Source organism: Acomys minous (genome assembly GCF_964271855.1).
Source record: "Acomys minous genome assembly, chromosome: 14".
Lineage (NCBI taxonomy): Eukaryota > Metazoa > Chordata > Mammalia > Rodentia > Muridae > Acomys > Acomys minous.
Window position 1 is genome coordinate 3,256,342 of NC_140496.1, and position 17,089 is coordinate 3,273,430.

The 17,089-nt window shown below is 52.3% G+C and overlaps 1 protein-coding gene across 5 annotated transcripts in view; it reads left to right on the top strand.

Moving 5' to 3' along the window:
• SIPA1L2 (signal induced proliferation associated 1 like 2) overlaps positions 1-11,882 on the top strand; it is a 144,795-nt gene extending 132,913 nt beyond the window's left edge. For 4 of the 5 annotated variants that reach the window (XM_084756634.1, XM_084756633.1, XM_084756635.1 and 1 more), the window contains 4 exons: positions 8,092-8,145; positions 8,600-8,723; positions 9,369-9,450; positions 10,702-11,882. In XM_084756634.1, coding sequence (XP_084612760.1) covers positions 8,092-8,145; positions 8,600-8,723; positions 9,369-9,450; positions 10,702-10,848 — 407 coding nt within the window. In that variant the 3' untranslated portion in view covers positions 10,849-11,882. The remainder of the gene's footprint in view (positions 1-8,091; positions 8,146-8,599; positions 8,724-9,368; positions 9,451-10,701) is intronic. The other variant, XM_084756637.1, reaches the window with a different exon arrangement.
• The last annotated feature ends 5,207 nt before the right edge of the window (positions 11,883-17,089 follow it).

Genomic DNA, 17,089 nt, shown 5'->3' on the forward strand with positions numbered 1-17,089 from the left:
TATTAAAACTAACCTGACTGCACTTAACTGCTGAGTGGGTAAGAGCGCTGTGTACAAGTGCAGGGACCTGGGTTTGAATCCCCGGCACTGCACCAAAAGCCGGGCATTGTCTGTGTACGCCTGCAGCCCAGCCTTGTGGGGTAGAGCAGAGATACGCAGATCCAGGAGCTTGCTAGCCAGCCAGTCTACCCACAATGACAAGCCTCCAGTTCAGGGAGACTGTCCCAAGCCAGGGACGTGTGGAGATGATGAGGGGGGACATGTGATCGCCACCTTTGGGCTCAGCGTGGTATCGTGGGAGTGTACACTCATGTGCACGCAGCACACACACAGACCATGAAATGAAATCCAATTAAAATATCCATGCCTTGTGTAAATAGATCAACAGAGGTTTTCTTTGAATGCTGATTAACCTTTAGCAGATACGATCTCAGCCCATAAAATACGTAAGCATCATGGGATCAGTGAGAAAGAAGCTTCCTGGCCTGCAGCAGGTGGTCACCCTGCAGAAGACACAGCAGCGGGTGGTCACCCTGCAGAAGACACAGCAGTGGGTGGTCACCCTGCAGAAGACACAGCAGCAGGTGGTCACCCTGCAGAAGACACAGCAGCAGGTGGTCACCCTGCAGAAGACACAGCAGCGGGTGGTCACCCTGCAGAAGACACAGCAGCAGGTGGTCACCCTGCAGAAGACACAGCAGCGGGTGGTCACCCTGCAGAAGACACAGCAGCGGGTGGTCACCCTGCAGAAGACACAGCAGCAGGTGGTCACCCTGCAGAAGACACAGCAGCGGGTGGTCACCCTGCAGAAGACACAGCAGCAGGTGGTCACCCTGCAGAAGACACAGCAGCAGGTGGTCACCCTGCAGAAGACACAGCAGCAGGTGGTCACCCTGCAGAAGACACAGCAGCGGGTGGTCACCCTGCAGAAGACACAGCAGCAGGTGGTCACCCTGCAGAAGACACAGCAGCGGGTGGTCACCCTGCAGAAGACACAGCAGCAGGTGGTCACCCTGCAGAAGACACAGCAGCGGGTGGTCACCCTGCAGAAGACACAGCAGCGGGTGGTCACCCTGCAGAAGACACAGCAGCAGGTGGTCACCCTGCAGAAGACACAGCAGCGGGTGGTCACCCTGCAGAAGACACAGCAGCGGGTGGTCACCCTGCAGAAGACACAGCAGCAGGTGGTCACCCTGCAGAAGACACAGCAGCGGGTGGTCACCCTGCAGAAGACACAGCAGCAGGTGGTCACCCTGCAGAAGACACAGCAGCGGGTGGTCACCCTGCAGAAGACACAGCAGCAGGTGGTCACCCTGCAGAAGACACAGCAGCGGGTGGTCACCCTGCAGAAGACACAGCAGCGGGTGGTCACCCTGCAGAAGACACAGCAGCGGGTGGTCACCTTGCAGAAGACACAGCAGCGGGTGGTCACCCTGCAGAAGACACAGCAGCGGGTGGTCACCTTGCAGAAGACACAGCAGTGGGTGGTCACCCTGCAGAAGACACAGGCTCCCTGGCTTCCTGGCCTGCAGCAGGTGGTCACCCTGCAGAAGACACAGGCTCCTCGGCTTGCGTCATGAGCCTTGTGCTGCTTTGGGGTGTTGCTGTCCTCTGCAGAACGCAGGCCTTGGCCCAGGCTTGTCATCCTGGCTCCCTGAAAGTCAGAGCGGGAAGAGAGGACCGTGGGCTCGGTGCCTGAGCAGCAGATGAGATCCTGTCTCAGAAAGTGCAGGGCCAGGATTCCGTATCTAGTGCCACAGAAAACAGCTTGACTGCTAGGAAGCTCAGGCAGCTTCCCAGTGCCAGGGATTAGCTGAGAGACTAGAGAGAACCTGTCACCAAACACAGTCTATAGATGGCAGCTGTCCCTCAGCTCACGGTCCCCGTCCCCCGTCCCCCCCCCCCCCCCCGCCAGTGCTTCGGCTGACTCCTGGTGATGCTCCCACTCAGCACAGTTACCCTCCGCGCCTTCACCTTATCCATGGGAGGCCACGCACCCGACACTGCTGCAGCCTCTGCCAGGCTGGCTCCATTTGCACTGCATGCCACGTCTTCCCCCTCACCCTCACCCACTTTTCCTCCACATTTTCTCATTGAGTGTTCTCTGGGTAACATTAAAGGGAGGTTAAAAGAAGTTATTGAGGAGTTTCAGCTACATAGGAATAAACTACATGGTGACTTAAGTGAGTATTTATTAAAAGAAAAATGGGGGGACAAAGAACAAAGGCCAAAGCAAGTGTGGAAGTCACTGAAAAGCCATCCGAGAGTGCTCCAAAACAGCGGCTGCACTCAGATCTACCCAGAGAGTGAACTGTTCTCAGTTGCAAAGGATAAAGGTGCCTGTGCAAGGCTTTCCTGAAATCTAGAGGCAGCTTTCTTGTGTAATAGAATTCTTTCTTTTTAAATCTCTGAAAAAGAGAGCCTCGGTCTGTACGATTGCTGTGAGAAAACTCACATGAAATTCTGTAGCAGACTAAGAGTATTCATTGTTTAAGTAGTTTAATAAAAGAAAAGCTCTAATTATAATAAGTTACAATAGGTGAAGTAATTAAGAGTGATTATACTAATTTCCTAGAAGTATATCTAATAGAATTGGGACCTGTTCCTAATAAAAGATGAGATTTGAGAGGGTCCTTCCCAAGTCTCATGGAGTCTACAGAGTGCAGAGGGAATGTGCTGATGATTAGCGCTTTCATCAGATTGAGCACGGGAGCTGCCTGAGCTGCATTCTCATTGCTGTGATAAAATGCCGGTTCACAGTTCCAGAGAGATACAGTCCATAATACAGAGACATCGTGATGTGGCCAACCACAGCATCGGAAGCTGGTTGACCACACTCAGGAAACAGGGCAGGGAGCTGGAAGTGGGGCCAGGCCTCAGAGACCCGCGTCTTCTAGCAGTGCTGCACCTCCTAAAGACTCTACCTTCCCAAGCAGCGCCCCCAGCTGGGGACCCAGTGTTCAAACAGTGAGCCCGTGGGGAACACGCGTGCAAAACACAGCAGCCATCAGCTTTTGTGTGGGATTACATAAACAGTGCAGTGTGGGGAGGGGAAATATCAGTGATATAAAATGTAGTCGTGCTTATAGATCTAGAAAGTAGAGTCAAATGGAAATTAATAAAGATTCTAAACTAAAATCGTCATACAGGTGGCACGCGCCTGTAACTCCAGCACTCAGGAGGCAGAGGCAGATGGATCTCTTGAGTTTGAGGATAGTCTGGTCTACAGACTGAGTCTACACAGAGAAAACTGTCTCAAAAAACAGCATACGAAAAAGATTCTAAAGTTAACTAGATAAATAACCTTTCAAAGTATTCCTGATTTTTTAACTACTCTTTCTATATAGTAAGCCATCTCAAAATGTATGGCCTCCATGTCAGTGTTGTGAGCTGGCTGAGGCTTAACTGAGAAGTGGCTGCCTCACAGGCTACCAGAGCACATGTGGAGCCTGCCTGTGTCAGACTCATCCAGAGGACTCAGCTCCTGTGTGTGTCTGCGAAAGCCGCACCCTGGCTGGACTCTGCACCCACTGTGTCAAGTGTGGTGGGATCCCGTAGGATAACAGGTTCTGTGTCTGTCTGAGAAGTCCCAGGCTGGGATACCTGCAGCCATCTGTGGGTCAGTCAGGATACAAGGACAGGCAGACTCTAGGGTGGAGTGGCGTGCTCACATCGCAGAGGAAGGTCGGGTTGGCTCAGATCCCACACACATTCACTGAAGCTGCCATTGAGGACACTTGAAGCAAGTCAGCGAGATCCAGCTGTGCATTCTTTGGAAACCAAACCATCGCCGGAATTACAAGAGAATGGAAACACTCCTAACGGTGGCGTCTTAATATAGATACGGACAGGAATCGGTAGACTCCTCTGCGGTAAAAATGACAGTCCTTTTTGAATTAATTTGAGATAAGTGCAGTTTCAACTCAGCTATCTAAAGATATGCTAAGAACTTAATTGCACCCATTTAGAAAAATGATGAACAGTATTCAACAAAAAACCTATTATAAATCAATAATAATTAAAATAGCATAATAATGATTCAAAAATAGAATAAGTCCTTTTGAAAAATGAAGAGTGTGGGCATCAGAATGTATTTAACACCTAAATGAGAAAGCAATTTACATACACCATTTAGATTTAGAAACCAGAAAAGTCAATGTTATAAAAAGTGAATAATACTACCATTTGGAAGCTTTAATTACAGAGTAATGAGAAAACATGAAATATATGGCCAGATAAAAATATATGTAAGTATCAGATCGTTTATGAGCCTGAAAGACTAGAATTTAAAAGGGACGTAGTGAACTGTAGAGCAAGGTTTATAATCAGTGTGTTGGAGAAAGACAAGATGTGTACAGTGCATGAATGAACCGCGGAGGACGCTGCCTCTGTGGTAAACAAATGAGGTGTGTGGATGCGGCGCAGTAAAGATGAGACACGGCAGCTAAGTGTGCAAACAGTCTTATGTAAGTTAAAATGATGATGAGCAAGGGGCGCTCACCTGCTCAGTGTGAAAAACAGCTCTGCCACTCCAGGAAGCCACCGAACGCCTGAAGCCAGGGTTGGTCTTCAGACTATAGGGCAGTGCCACGCCCCTCCCCAAACCTGAGTCTCATTCCTAAGAACTGGCTGACAGCCCGTTATTTCATATAAAATGATATAGCACAATTAAAATCAACCAGAAGTAGGAAGACACGCAGACTGGAACCCCAAAGCACCATGACGTAGTGAAGATGTCTCCGTGGCCTAGGAGAGGGTGGTCCAGGTGTCATTGGGATCTGCCCAGGACAGCAGTTCCCCTGTGCTGAGACAGTCATGCTGAAGACCTGGCTGGGTCACACGCCGAGCTTTATTTTATTCTTTTTATTATGTCCAGTCTGTTTGGTGTGGGATGAAGTCACAGCCCTTGCCTGTCAGAGTTCCTGAACAGAATTGCAGATCTGCCTGATGTGGCAAAGCAAGATCCATTAGCCACCCGCCATGCAATGCTCGGCCTCCCTTTCGCTACTTGAGATAATATTTGTACAGACTCATTTTCTTAATGACTCCTTTACTTCCAGTGGTTTAAGAGCAGCACACCCCCGTAGGAAGCACACTTGGGATCCTCAGGCTTTGGGACCTCCTAAGGTGCTGCCTGCAGTTCCATTGGCCCCATGATCCCAGTGCGACACTGCCAGCACTCTTAGTGTGCTGAGGGGCGGGGAGGGGGTGGTGATGCCCGTGGGCAGCGTGTTAATGCAGTTGTGATAACGTGTTAGTAGTGTGGTCACTTACACCCAGGGTTAATGGGGTGTGAGCTTGTGAATGAGATGAAAGACAACTAGAAAGTCCGGCCGTGGGTCCGACTGAGGCAGGGAGGGGCAGGGGAGTCTCTTTAAAAGCCCTAGATTACAGGGCTGCGGATACAGCTCAGTGAGGGGCTAGACGTGCGGGCACGGGGACTTGGGTTTGATCTACAGACATGGTCGCTCACATCTGTAACCTCAGTGCTGGGAAAGGAGAGGTTCTCAAATCCCTGGGTCTCACTAGCCAGCCAGTGGCCCACACCAGCAAGTGTTCAAAGCCCAAGACAGATCCTGTCTCAAAAACAAGGTTGACAGCATCTACCTCTGGTCTGTGCACCCCCACACAGGTGAGCGTGCACAGACACAGGTCCTGGAGTTAGTTGCTCCCGTTCCTCCTCAGAGCATCAAGTGGCACCAGTGTGGCTCTGGGAGTTTTCAGCTGAGGTGTGACTTGAAGAAGAAGAAGCGTGCTTCAACATTAAAGTGATGCTGGCAACCAGAGACTGCATTCTGTGTCCCAGGCTGGGGAGGCCTAGCCTCTGAGAGTGGGCCATTTTTCCTCGCATGTGTCTCGTGCTGGTGCTGGGCTGCCGTGGGAATTAGATGGCCACGTGAGCGTGTTATGTACATTAAGTCTGTGCCTTTATTACATGTCCAGGAGTCTTTCGTTTCTTAAACAGCTTAGCCATAAACTTTGAAGATTAAAAAGGTTTTTTTTTGTTGGTTTTTTTTTTTGTTTTTGTTTTTTTTTTTTTGGTGTTTTTGTTTTTGTTGTTGTTTTTTGGTTTGGTTTGGTTTGGTTTTGGTTTTGGTTTTGGTTTTTTGAGACAGGGTTTCTCTATGTAACAGCCCTGGCTGTCCTGGACTCGCTTTGTAGACCAGGCTGGCCTTGAACTCACATCGATCTACCTGCTTCTGCCTCCTGAGTGCTGGGATTAAAGGCGTGTGCCACCACACCCAGCTTCAGGTTTTCAGTTTCAAGTTTTAGCACAAAGTTGATGAGAGGTATTGGTCACCTGTGTATGCACTGGGTGCCTCCTGCTGGTCCTCTCCATGGTGAGAAAAATGGAGAGCCTGACCTCTCTGGAGATGAAAGCTGCACAGTCAAGTTCTGTCTGGTAAACCAGCTTAAACCCTGTCCACGGCAGACTGAAACTGTTGCAGGCCTGTGTCCTGAGCAGAGGCGCTTCTCTCGCCCAGGGCCTCCACGGCACTGCCTCTTCCTTGCACTCCTTAGGAGACAAAGGCCTGAGCCAGGGCATTAGGTGTGGGAAGTGCAGTGTGTTGTTTCCTGTCCTGTCAAGTGAGTCGCCTTCCTATGGCCCAGGGAGCTCAGTGTTCAGTCAGAGCTCTGGCTCCTTCTCTGAAGCTGCAGAGCCCCTGTGAGTCTTCCTCTGTGGTTTGCCTGGGTTTTGGTTGGTGTCACTGTTTTTAAGTAATACAGTGTCTTATTTGGGGCTCTCCAGAGCAAGGCTGTCCAGGACTCTACCTAAGACCGTAGCCAATACTTGGTGTGTGACAAGTTCTGCAGCCACAAGGAGCTCTTGCTGACTCCCAGCCAGGTTCCCCTGGCTCCACCCTCACCACCTCATGCAGGGAGACCATGTGTGGTAGTGGACGGTGGCCAAACTGCATTATTCATTAAGCTGCAGGCTATTTCGTCACGTGCCAGTGCCCGAGGAGCAAGCCCTAAGTGGTTAAATGCAGCTTTCTCTTAGTCTGAGTGGGTGCAGGACACTGTCGTGTGGAGGTTACACTTGGGCTTCACAGAAAGGTCACTTAAGGGACCAGTGTGCCCATACCAGGTGTTGGGTGGGAACCCTGATGTGACAGGTCACTGGATAGGCTCAGCAAGGATTCTGGGAGCGCCCAGGGCACCCTGAGCAGTCTGTGCCTTCAGCACTCTGGCTGCAGTGACTTTCCATCATGTGCCTCTGACAGCCTCAGCATCGCTATCCTTTTTAATTAACTGGTGGTGTGTGACCCTACATCAGCCAAACAGGCAGGTCGCCTCATTAGGAGGCCTGCAAGGCAGCCAGCAGGAGACAGAGCGCCCAGTGCACCTGGGTACTGCCCCACCCCATTAATCAGTCCTGTGAGAGGGGCTTCCTGGGTGCTCCCTGGCAGACTGCATGCCTCTCCTCCCAGCTCCCAGTGCGCACACACTCAGGGACCCGGGGCAAGGCAGTGTCGCAGGGCAGCTTCCCGGATCTGCCCCCATGTTCTTCCTGGGTCAGAGTTCAGCCCTGAGAGGCTGGGCTGTACCTGTTACCTTTTCTTTTCTGCCCAACTTTCTGGAAACATGGAATGGCCAAGTTCGTAACGCCTTGTTGGTGAGAGGGGCCTCTGTTTCAGCTGGGTGTGGGTGTTGCTGCCCACATTGCTGGGCCCTCTGAGCGTCCTGCACAGTTTCCAGTGAGGCCCCACTGGCTGCTCTCCTCACCACTGTGTGTGCTTGCAGAGTGGCTCACTGGGGTTACTATGAAGTGATAATATCTGCGGGTGAACATGTGTGCGTCAGATAGTACCGCCCTGCTTCTAACTAGAGCGCCCAGAACATGCGACAGTTCTCTCTCCATGCCGTGTGACACCAGATAACACTGCACTGAGTGTGCCCGGGCCTCCCCTGCTGTTCTCGCTTACACACGTGTAGACAGGAGCACGCACGCCCACACAAACAAATGCTAGCACACCATGCATGCTCCACTCACACCCCCTCCATCTTTCGAGCCCTAGGAGGGTCCCCGAGATTCTCAAGGTCCGAGAGACCCTCCTGTTCATGGGAGAATTCTAAATCTTATTTCAGGTCTTGACTCAGATGAAGAACTCGGGCTGCTCTGTCACCACGCCTCCTACCTAGGTGATTGGCACTGGCTCTTGCCGTCCTGTAGCCTGTTTGTTTCTTTCATGTCTGCACGCCTGCATGGTGGTCCACATACTGAGGGGAGGGTGCCCAGGGACGTGCGCCCTGGCTGTCCGCCTCGGGAATGTTCCCAAGCTCATGGGAGCTTGCAGCAGGGTCCATCTCCATGGGTGTCACCAGCCACCTCATCCAGCTTGTTAAAACCATGCCCAGCCAGGAGCCTTAGGGTCCTTGGGGTGTGGAAAGACAAAAGCTGCCCTGTGGCCGTGGTGTCTGCACCAGCCTCACTCCCTTTCATCGCCAGTGGCTTGCCTGAGTTTGCTTCTGTTGTGTTCCGAGCAGGGCATCGCGATACGGGGTCAGCAGATCCCACTCAGCACATTGGTCTGTACAAAGTCATGTTGCCTGGTGGCTCTCTCCAACCTGCTTTCTGTGTGTCCCTCATCTCTAGACCAGAGGGTGGCATCTTTCTGTACCCTCACCGACCTCCAGCATGGACAGGAACTGGAAGGGGCCCCCGAGCTGTCCTTGTGTGTGGACCCCACCAGTGGCAAGGAGTTCATGGACACTCCTGGGTATGTGAACCCTCCCTCCCCTGTCCCAAAACTCAGGGGTCCCAGGCCAGGCCGGAGAGAGTCTTAGGTAGGACTGCCCTGTCTGTGTGGCCATTGCCTGCATAGACGGAGCTTCAGCTGGCCTGTGCCCACTAAAGCCGATCTCTCTGGCGGAGAGGAGCAAGTGGGGCCTCAGGTCAGCTATCTAATTACTACAAAAGCGCCAGTCAGTCTTGGCCGCTCATCCTGTAGGACCTGCCCAGTCCCTGATCCCTGGTCCAACTGTCCACCTGCTATTGCCTCATGTGGGGGTGCACCCACTATTCGTGATGCATGAACCCCAGTTCTGACGTTCCTGTGAACTGGGTCATGGCTACCTTTCTATCGAACCTGGTTCTGTCTTCATGGCAAAAACAAGTCAGGGAAAATCAGACCTACGTTTGGCTCCCAGGATTTGGCCCTGGCCTGCCTCTTACGTGTTCCTGGCTTTTGTTTTCTTACCAGACTTCGTGTCTCACAGATTCCTTGCCCATAGTGGTAGCTATGGGGACCTTGTCCCAGATCGCCAACTTACACATAATAATTCCAGTGACATTTGCTAACACAAACACAGCGATGTCCTGGCCTTCGGTCTCTTACATCCTCTTAATTTGTACCATTTCCCAGGGAGCGATCGCCCTCCACATTGACTGGCAAAGTCAACCAGCTGGAACTGATTCTCCGACAGTTACAGACGGACCTTCGGAAGGTATGTGATTACTGGAGCCCAGCAACAGTGCGTGGTGCCCCGTCCAGCCCCTTCTAACTCCTGACAATAAGCTGAGAAGACCCAGGAACAGTAAGGACCCTAAACAGGCCTGGGCACAGAAAGGCCTTGGTCGGCTCTCACTGCCTCGTGGCTTTCTTCCCCTGTGGTCGTACCGAAATGTGGCTGAGCCTTCCAGATGGTGAGGTCCCTTATGAAGTCAGATACAGCAAGGCGCCATTTTTTATTCTGTGAGCTGTTGCTTGCAATAGCCACATGTGAGCCAGCCCAAAGGGAAGTGAGTTGCTCAGTCAGCTCTCCCAGTCAGCTCTCCCACCTCAGAACACCTGCCTTTCAAGTGCACATGGAATTCCAGCTTCTCCCACTGCACAGCCCTACTGTGCCTGGTGCCCTTTGCTGCCCTTGGGGGCAGAGTGGAGTGTGTGTTACAGAGAGCCCTGGAGGCTCCTGAGGTGGCAGCTTGGTTTGGTTTCAGGAGAGCAGGGATTATAGCTGGTGTAAACGTTGGTGGGGTTGGTCCAAGCAGGAAGGTAGCAGTGGGGAGAAAGAATTACACAGGGTAGAGTTCTGCTCTAGTGTGCAGCGAGGGAGCTGTCCTAGCATGGGCACTGGGACAGCTTTTACAGCGTGTTAGATACATGTGGGTCTGTGCGTGTACACGCACTCATGCTGACACATTTTCCTCTGATGATGACTATCTCTCCTCACCAGCCAAGAGCTAAGGTCAAGGGCAGAGGGAGACTACCAGGGTGTATTCAGCTGAGTTACCAACAAGGCTCTGCTTTTCCACCTCAGTGTGTATTGCGGTGATCCTGGTAGAGGGAGGGGGTGTGTGTGTGTGTTTTCTTCCTGGACTAACCAAGTTTCCCAGACCCTGGGGCTTCATTCTAACACAGCAGAGACCCAGTCAGAGCAGACACAGCTCATTGCTTCATCTCCTTTGAAGGTATGGACACCAAGGAAGTTGAGTTTAACTCACCTGGTTTAGACACAAGGGCCCCGGGATATGTAGGATGTGAGTGCATCAGGGGACCCAGAGTGTAAGCGTCTGATTTGACAGCCTTCCTGCATATGAGAGCATTCTGACGGAGCCCAGAGGCTAGCATGCCCCTGTCCCTGTGTGAGTGGCAGAACTCAGGCCAGCATGTCCCAGGGGCCCTCATGTCCAGCTCAGTGGGAGCAGCTGACCTGTGACCTGTGACCTGTGACCTGAGCTGTCTTTGGTCTGAACAGGAGAAGCAAGACAAGGCGGTGCTGCAGGCTGAAGTCCAGCACCTGAGGCAAGACAACATGCGGCTGCAGGAAGAGTCGCAGACCGCCACCGCCCAGCTGCGCAAGTTCACCGAGTGGTTCTTCAGCACCATTGACAAGAAGGCTTGACCCGCTAGCTGCTCCTCACCGGGGACCATGGGCCGGCTGGCCTGCCTGCCTCCCTGCCTGCCTGCCAGCCTGCCAGCCTGTGGTCCCTTCCAAGTCGGCAGTGCCGTCCTTACATGTGCTTTCCACCACCTGTACGTAGATTTCTCACTGTCCACTCTGCGTGTCACTCGTCACCCCAGCCGGACAGGTTGGGCCTGCACTCCTCCCGAGTGGCTGCCGCTGAAAGGATCCCCCTGAAAGCGTTCTGGCCTCAGCGTCCCTGGGGGGCGGGTACAGGGAGAGCTGAATGTCATTAGCCTCAGCAGGTGACCTACAGGATGTTAAGCCAGTGTACTTACTATAGCAGGGCTGTAGGGTTGTAAGATAGATATGGAGGCAGATAATCAGACATGTACTTTAATGTTAAAGGTGCTCTATTTTTTTGGATGTACAGTAGTTTTATTTCCACAGCCACATTATCATAGCAATAAGAAGGGCGAAGTAAGTAGTCCGCAGAGCTCCATCAGAGAAGCCCTGAAGTTTAACACTAGCTCGGATGCTGTTGCCGTAGAGACGTATTTATTTGCAGAAACAAACGGTGCCTGAATATTAACAGTGTTCCGATTTTTTTTTTAAGAGCTACATATGCCTTGTGAGTGGCTGGGCCCGTCACCTCAGTGCATGGTTCGCTTTCTTGTAGTTTCCGTCTGCCTTCCTGACTAGAGTCCCGATGCGCATTGCCAGTGGGGGCATGTGTCCAGCACCAGATCTGTTTATCTTTGTACAGAAACTCTGATAAAGTGTCCTGTATTTAACACTCTTATTTAAGCTTATTTAACCCTAACTTGTTAATTTTATGATTGTTTCACCTGCGCTGGCTATAGGACGGGAGGCAGGCAGGCAGTGACTGGGCTCACCCCAACAGCGTGCAGCAGGTGGGCGAGCTGAGGGCTGGATGCTGCTGGCTAACACGTTGTTTGTATTGCTTTTCCATTTTTAACTGTTATATTTGAGATGAACATACATTTTGCTTTTCTAATAAATGTTCAAAAGAAGTCAACATAAGTGCCGTTGTCTGGTGTGTGTGCCGACTGTGGTGAGAAGCGCTGTTGTCTGGTGTGTGTTGACTGTGGCGAGAAGCGCTGTTGTCTGCTGTGTGTGTTGACTGTGGTGAGAAGCGCTGTTGTCTGCTGTGTGTTGACTGTGGTGAGAAGCGCTGTTGTCTGGTGTGTGTTGACTGTGGCGAGAAGCGCTGTTGTCTGCTGTGTGTGTTGACTGTGGTGAGAAGCGCTGTTGTCTGGTGTGTGTGCCGACTGTGGTGAGAAGCGCTGTTGTCTGGTGTGTGTTGACTGTGGCGAGAAGCGCTGTTGTCTGCTGTGTGTGTTGACTGTGGTGAGAAGCGCTGTTGTCTGCTGTGTGTTGACTGTGGTGAGAAGCGCTGTTGTCTGGTGTGTGTGTTGACTGTGGCGAGAAGCGCTGTTGTCTGCTGTGTGTTGACTGTGGTGAGAAGCGCTGTTGTCTGCTGTGTGTTGACTGTGGTGAGAAGCGCTGTTGTCTGCTGTGTGTGTTGACTGTGGTGAGAAGCGCTGTTGTCTACTGTGTGTTGACTGTGGTGAGAAGCGCTGTTGTCTGGTGTGTGTTGACTGTGGCGAGAAGCGCTGTTGTCTGCTGTGTGTGTTGACTGTGGTGAGAAGCGCTGTTGTCTGGTGTGTGCCGACTGTGGTGAGAAGCGCTGTTGTCTGGTGTGTGTTGACTGTGGCAAGAAGCGCTGTTGTCTGGTGTGTGTGTGTTGACTGTGGTGAGAAGTGCTGTTGTCTGGTGTGTGTGCCGACTGTGGTGAGAAGTGCTGTTGTCTGGTGTGTGCCGACTGTGGTGAGAAGTGCTGTTGTCTGGTGTGTGCCGACTGTGGTGAGAAGCGCTGTTGTCTGCTGTGTGTGTGTTGACTGTGGTGAGAAGCGCTGTTGTCTGCTGTGTGTTGACTGTGGTGAGAAGCGCTGTTGTCTGGTGTGTGTTGACTGTGGTGAGAAGCGCTGTTGTCTGCTGTGTGTGTGTTGACTGTGGTGAGAAGCGCTGTTGTCTGCTGTGTGTTGACTGGTGAGAAGCGCTGTTGTCTGGTGTGTGTTGACTGTGGTGAGAAGCGCTGTTGTCTGGTGTGTGCCGACTGTGGTGAGAAGCGCTGTTGTCTGGTGTGTGCCGACTGTGGTGAGAAGCGCTGTTGTCTGGTGTGTGTTGACTGTGGTGAGAAGTGCTGTTGTCTGCTGTGTGTTGACTGTGGTGAGAAGTGCTGTTGTCTGCTGTGTGTTGACTGTGGTGAGAAGCGCTGTTGTCTGGTGTGTGTTGACTGTGGTGAGAAGTGCTGTTGTCTGGTGTGTGTTGACTGTGGTGAGAAGTGCTGTTGTCTGCTGTGTGTTGACTGTGGTGAGAAGCGCTGTTGTCTGCTGTGTGCCGACTGTGGTGAGAAGCGCTGTTGTCTGCTGTGTGTGCCGACTGTGGTGAGAAGCGCTGTTGTCTGCTGTGTGTGTGCCGACTGTGGTGAGAAGTGCTGTTGTCTGGTGTGTGTGCCGACTGGTGTGTCATCATCTTGGGTCCTGCGCTCTGTTCAGAACTGTTTAGTTGCCTCTCAGCCTCTCACTGGTTGAGAGTGCTGCGGATTAATTTCTACAATCCACACACACTATTCTCTAAGCATCTTGTAGGCTTTGAACTTTTTCAAACCTACTTTATTTGAGGCTCTCCAATGCCTATACCTTCCTTCCAACCCACCTACCCTGGATAGGAGAGGAACAGAAGAAATAGACCTTTTTAGACTCCGTTCCTTTGGAGCAATTCCACTGGCATGGTCAGCAGGATTCCAATAGCCCAGTTAAACAGCAAACCAGCAATTCAGCGAAGGTGACTGCAACCACAGCTGCTGGAGCCCGGAACAGCGGCCAGTGCCCAGAACAGCGGTGTTCGCTGTAATGGTTCTCTCTCAGCAGAGCGTCTTGAAGGGGAGTGATGAACAGCCAAGACCAAAAAGCCCCGCCTCCTGTTGTGGGATCATATATAGCTCTCCTCTCAGAGTCCGTGCTAGGATGGTCCTCGGTTGGCAAAGACCATGCCCCCTCAAGAGGCGGATCCTCTTCCAGTGGACAAACGTCATCTTTTTTCAGCAGAAAAACACCACACACCCTTACACAAGTCTGTTTCACATCCCGCACTTGGGATCAAAACAAAAACATGTTTCCATCACTATAGCTTCTGGTCTCCTTGACACTTGGAAGAGGCTGGAGGTTCCCATTTTATAACCAGATAAACTGGGGCCTGGGGTGAAACTCACTCAAGCTTCCTTTGGGGTGAGAAACTCTTTAGCTGGTTGGTTTTTAAGCCAGGACTCACTGTGCAGCCCAAGCTCACCAAACGTGATCCTTCTGCCTCAGCATCCCAAGACCTGGATGTACAGATTCGCGCCACCACACCTGACTCAGCTTTTAAGTTTTACTCAAGGAGTTCAGAGTTGTTTGTGAAGCAGCTGTGAAAGAAAATAGTAGCAGCACCACTCAGGCCGTAGCAGTTGTAGCTTGTCCATGGCGCCTGCCTGTCTGGCCATGGAGCACGGCTTTTCCAAGGCCTTGATCTAGAGCAGGTGTGATGAACAGTATACAGCTGGGCAGGTGGCGCAGAGCAGGTGTGATCTTTAGTGTGCAGCTGGACAGGTGGCGCAGAGCAGGTGTGATCTTTAGTGTGCAGCTGGGCAGGTGGCGCAGAGCAGGTGTGATCTTGAGTGTGCAGCTGGGCAGGTGGAGCGAACTCCAGCCAAAAACAGCTGAGTAGAAAGCCATCCCACCTTTAGCATCACCACGGGCCAGGACAACAGCATCTTGTCTCTAGCACCAGAGCAGAGTGAACTCTCAAGTCTGAGCCGTGCCCAACACAGAGAGAGACAAGGTGACACTGGCCTGTGACTCTTCAAAAGTGATGGTTCCACTTAGCCAGGCTAACTGAACATGGCTTCCTGCCCCTGTGGTGCACTTAGTACTGAGCAGTGTTGCTCTGTGCTAAATATGCTTGGTTACTGACGCCTCTTAACTAAGCGTGTTAGCTTGCTATGAGGGCACACTGGTACAAACTAATATTGGAATCAGGGCCTCTAAAAGTAATTGCTTTTATTTTAGAATAATTAAGCAGGTGGGGGGTTTTGTTGTTGTTTTTTTTTCTCACCTTGTGGGGTGAACTGTTGTGTGTCAAAGCCTTCCCAGTATGTGGCAGTTGAAAGTAATTAGCATTGGATTTTTTTTTTCCTGTACTAGGGAGATGGCTTATTAAAAATACAAGTTGCCGACCCAGGTCAACAGCAGAGGAGGCTTACTTTGCTCAGCGGCTCAGTTATCAATGAGAGAGAAGCCGCCCGTGGTCCCATCAGTTAGTCAGAATGCAGTTTGATTACGTGTCATGAGTAGAGCGTGGCATCAGTCTCGGGGAGCCACAGCTTCTTACGTAAGGTCTGAGGGATGGCCACCTGTAGGAGTGAGGCCACAGCGGCTTGGAGACAGCACAGCATCTAAGGGCACTAGCCGCACGAGCCTGCTGACCTGAGTTCCTTTTGCGCGACCCACACAGAGAGCTGGACACAGCGGCGTTGAGGGGACAGAAGACCCACGCGGATGTGCGGAGCTTCTGGTGGAGAGAGATACCAGCCTGAGAAATCTGACGTCGACTCAGACAGAGCTCAACCTCGGATGGAGGTAACAATGGACCCTCTGGTTTGAAAAAGCTGTGGAGGCTGGGTAGTGGTGGCACACACCTTTAATCCCAGCACTTGGGAGGCAGAGGCAGGTGGATCACTGTGAGTTCGAGGCCAACCTGGTCTACAAAGCGAGTCCAGGACAGCCAGGGCTACACAGAGAAACCTTGACTTGAAAAAACAAAAACAAAACAAAAAGCTGTGGAGACCTCCCATGGTGCTGACGTGTGCTTGAGATCCTTGGAGTTAACCCACCCGGCCAAGTCTCACCATGCATGTACTCATGAGAAGTTTGTGGAAGATGTCTCACCAGTTCCTGCCTCGGGAGACCGCTAAGTAGTCCCAGATCCTTGGGAACCACACCAGCCTGCGCTCCTCAGCATCCCAGATAGGGGTGAGGGCAGGCACAGACAGTAACGGTCAGACGTCAGTGTCCTGGCCACCGGCACCCGTCCATCAGCCTGTGAGGGGCTGGTGTGGGAAACTTTCGTGGAGCCTGACAGCCGCGAGGAGGGCTGCGCGTGACACAGAGGGGAGGCACTTCAACACGTGTGTGACCCCAGCCACCCCACTTGTATGAGGTGCTGGTATTAGAGCAGAGCGGTCAGGCTCCTGCAGAAAGGGAAAGCAGGTCTGCAGAGCCGAGGGAAGGGAAGGAGTCGCTGCTTGCAGGAAGCCAGAAGCCAAACTGCGGATCCTCTGGCTGCCCAGCTTCATCCATTGCCGTCCACTGACAGAAACCCAGGCTCTTGGACGCTTAGCTCTGGGCCCACAGGAAGAGCCCCTCCCTGAAGAGTGATTAACTTGGTAATTACTGCAGGGAAGAGGAAGAGTGGCTCTGAAATGTTTGCTTGGTGGCGGGGGGGGGGGGGGGGCACCCTAAATTTTAACATTTAACTCCGCAATCACAGCATCTGGCGGATGAGGGGCTGTGGAGGGGAAGCAGCAGGGGGGATGAAGGATGCAGGACTTCGGGGAGCTGAGGTGCAGAAGCCTGAGAGGGAGACAACACTTCAAATGAGAGGGAACAGTGGCTGTGAGGCGCCTCTGGCAGTCACCGGAAAGAACTGAGGGGCCGGAAGAGTGAATCCTCTACCAATGTGAAAACCAGATTCAGACGGGATGGGGAACCTCTGCACTCCTGTGAGTCCATGCTTGGCTGTGGGGACCGGGAAATGTCCGCTGGAGCCTGGAGTGCCCAGAACGTGGGAGGATGGGGCGTGTCCCTCATTTGGGCAGGTTCCCTCGCCAGAAGGGAGCGTAGACTGCGCCTGTGTCCCTGGCTGCTGGCTGTGCTGTTGGCCGGTGCGCCTGAACAGCAATGGCTTCCCTCTGGCTGGCCAAGGCGAGATGGCCACGAAGACTGAGAAAGGTCACGTGATTGTCACCCCAGCTCTCTGCCTTCTGCACGGTGCGTGGCCTCTGTGAGGAACAGCGGCCACAGCTGGGAAGTGTTAGGCATGTAGCTTCTTCTTCCAGGTTAGCCTAAGGTGTGTTCACAGCAGATCTGCAGAAAGCTCGACTGTGTGGATTCTTCCT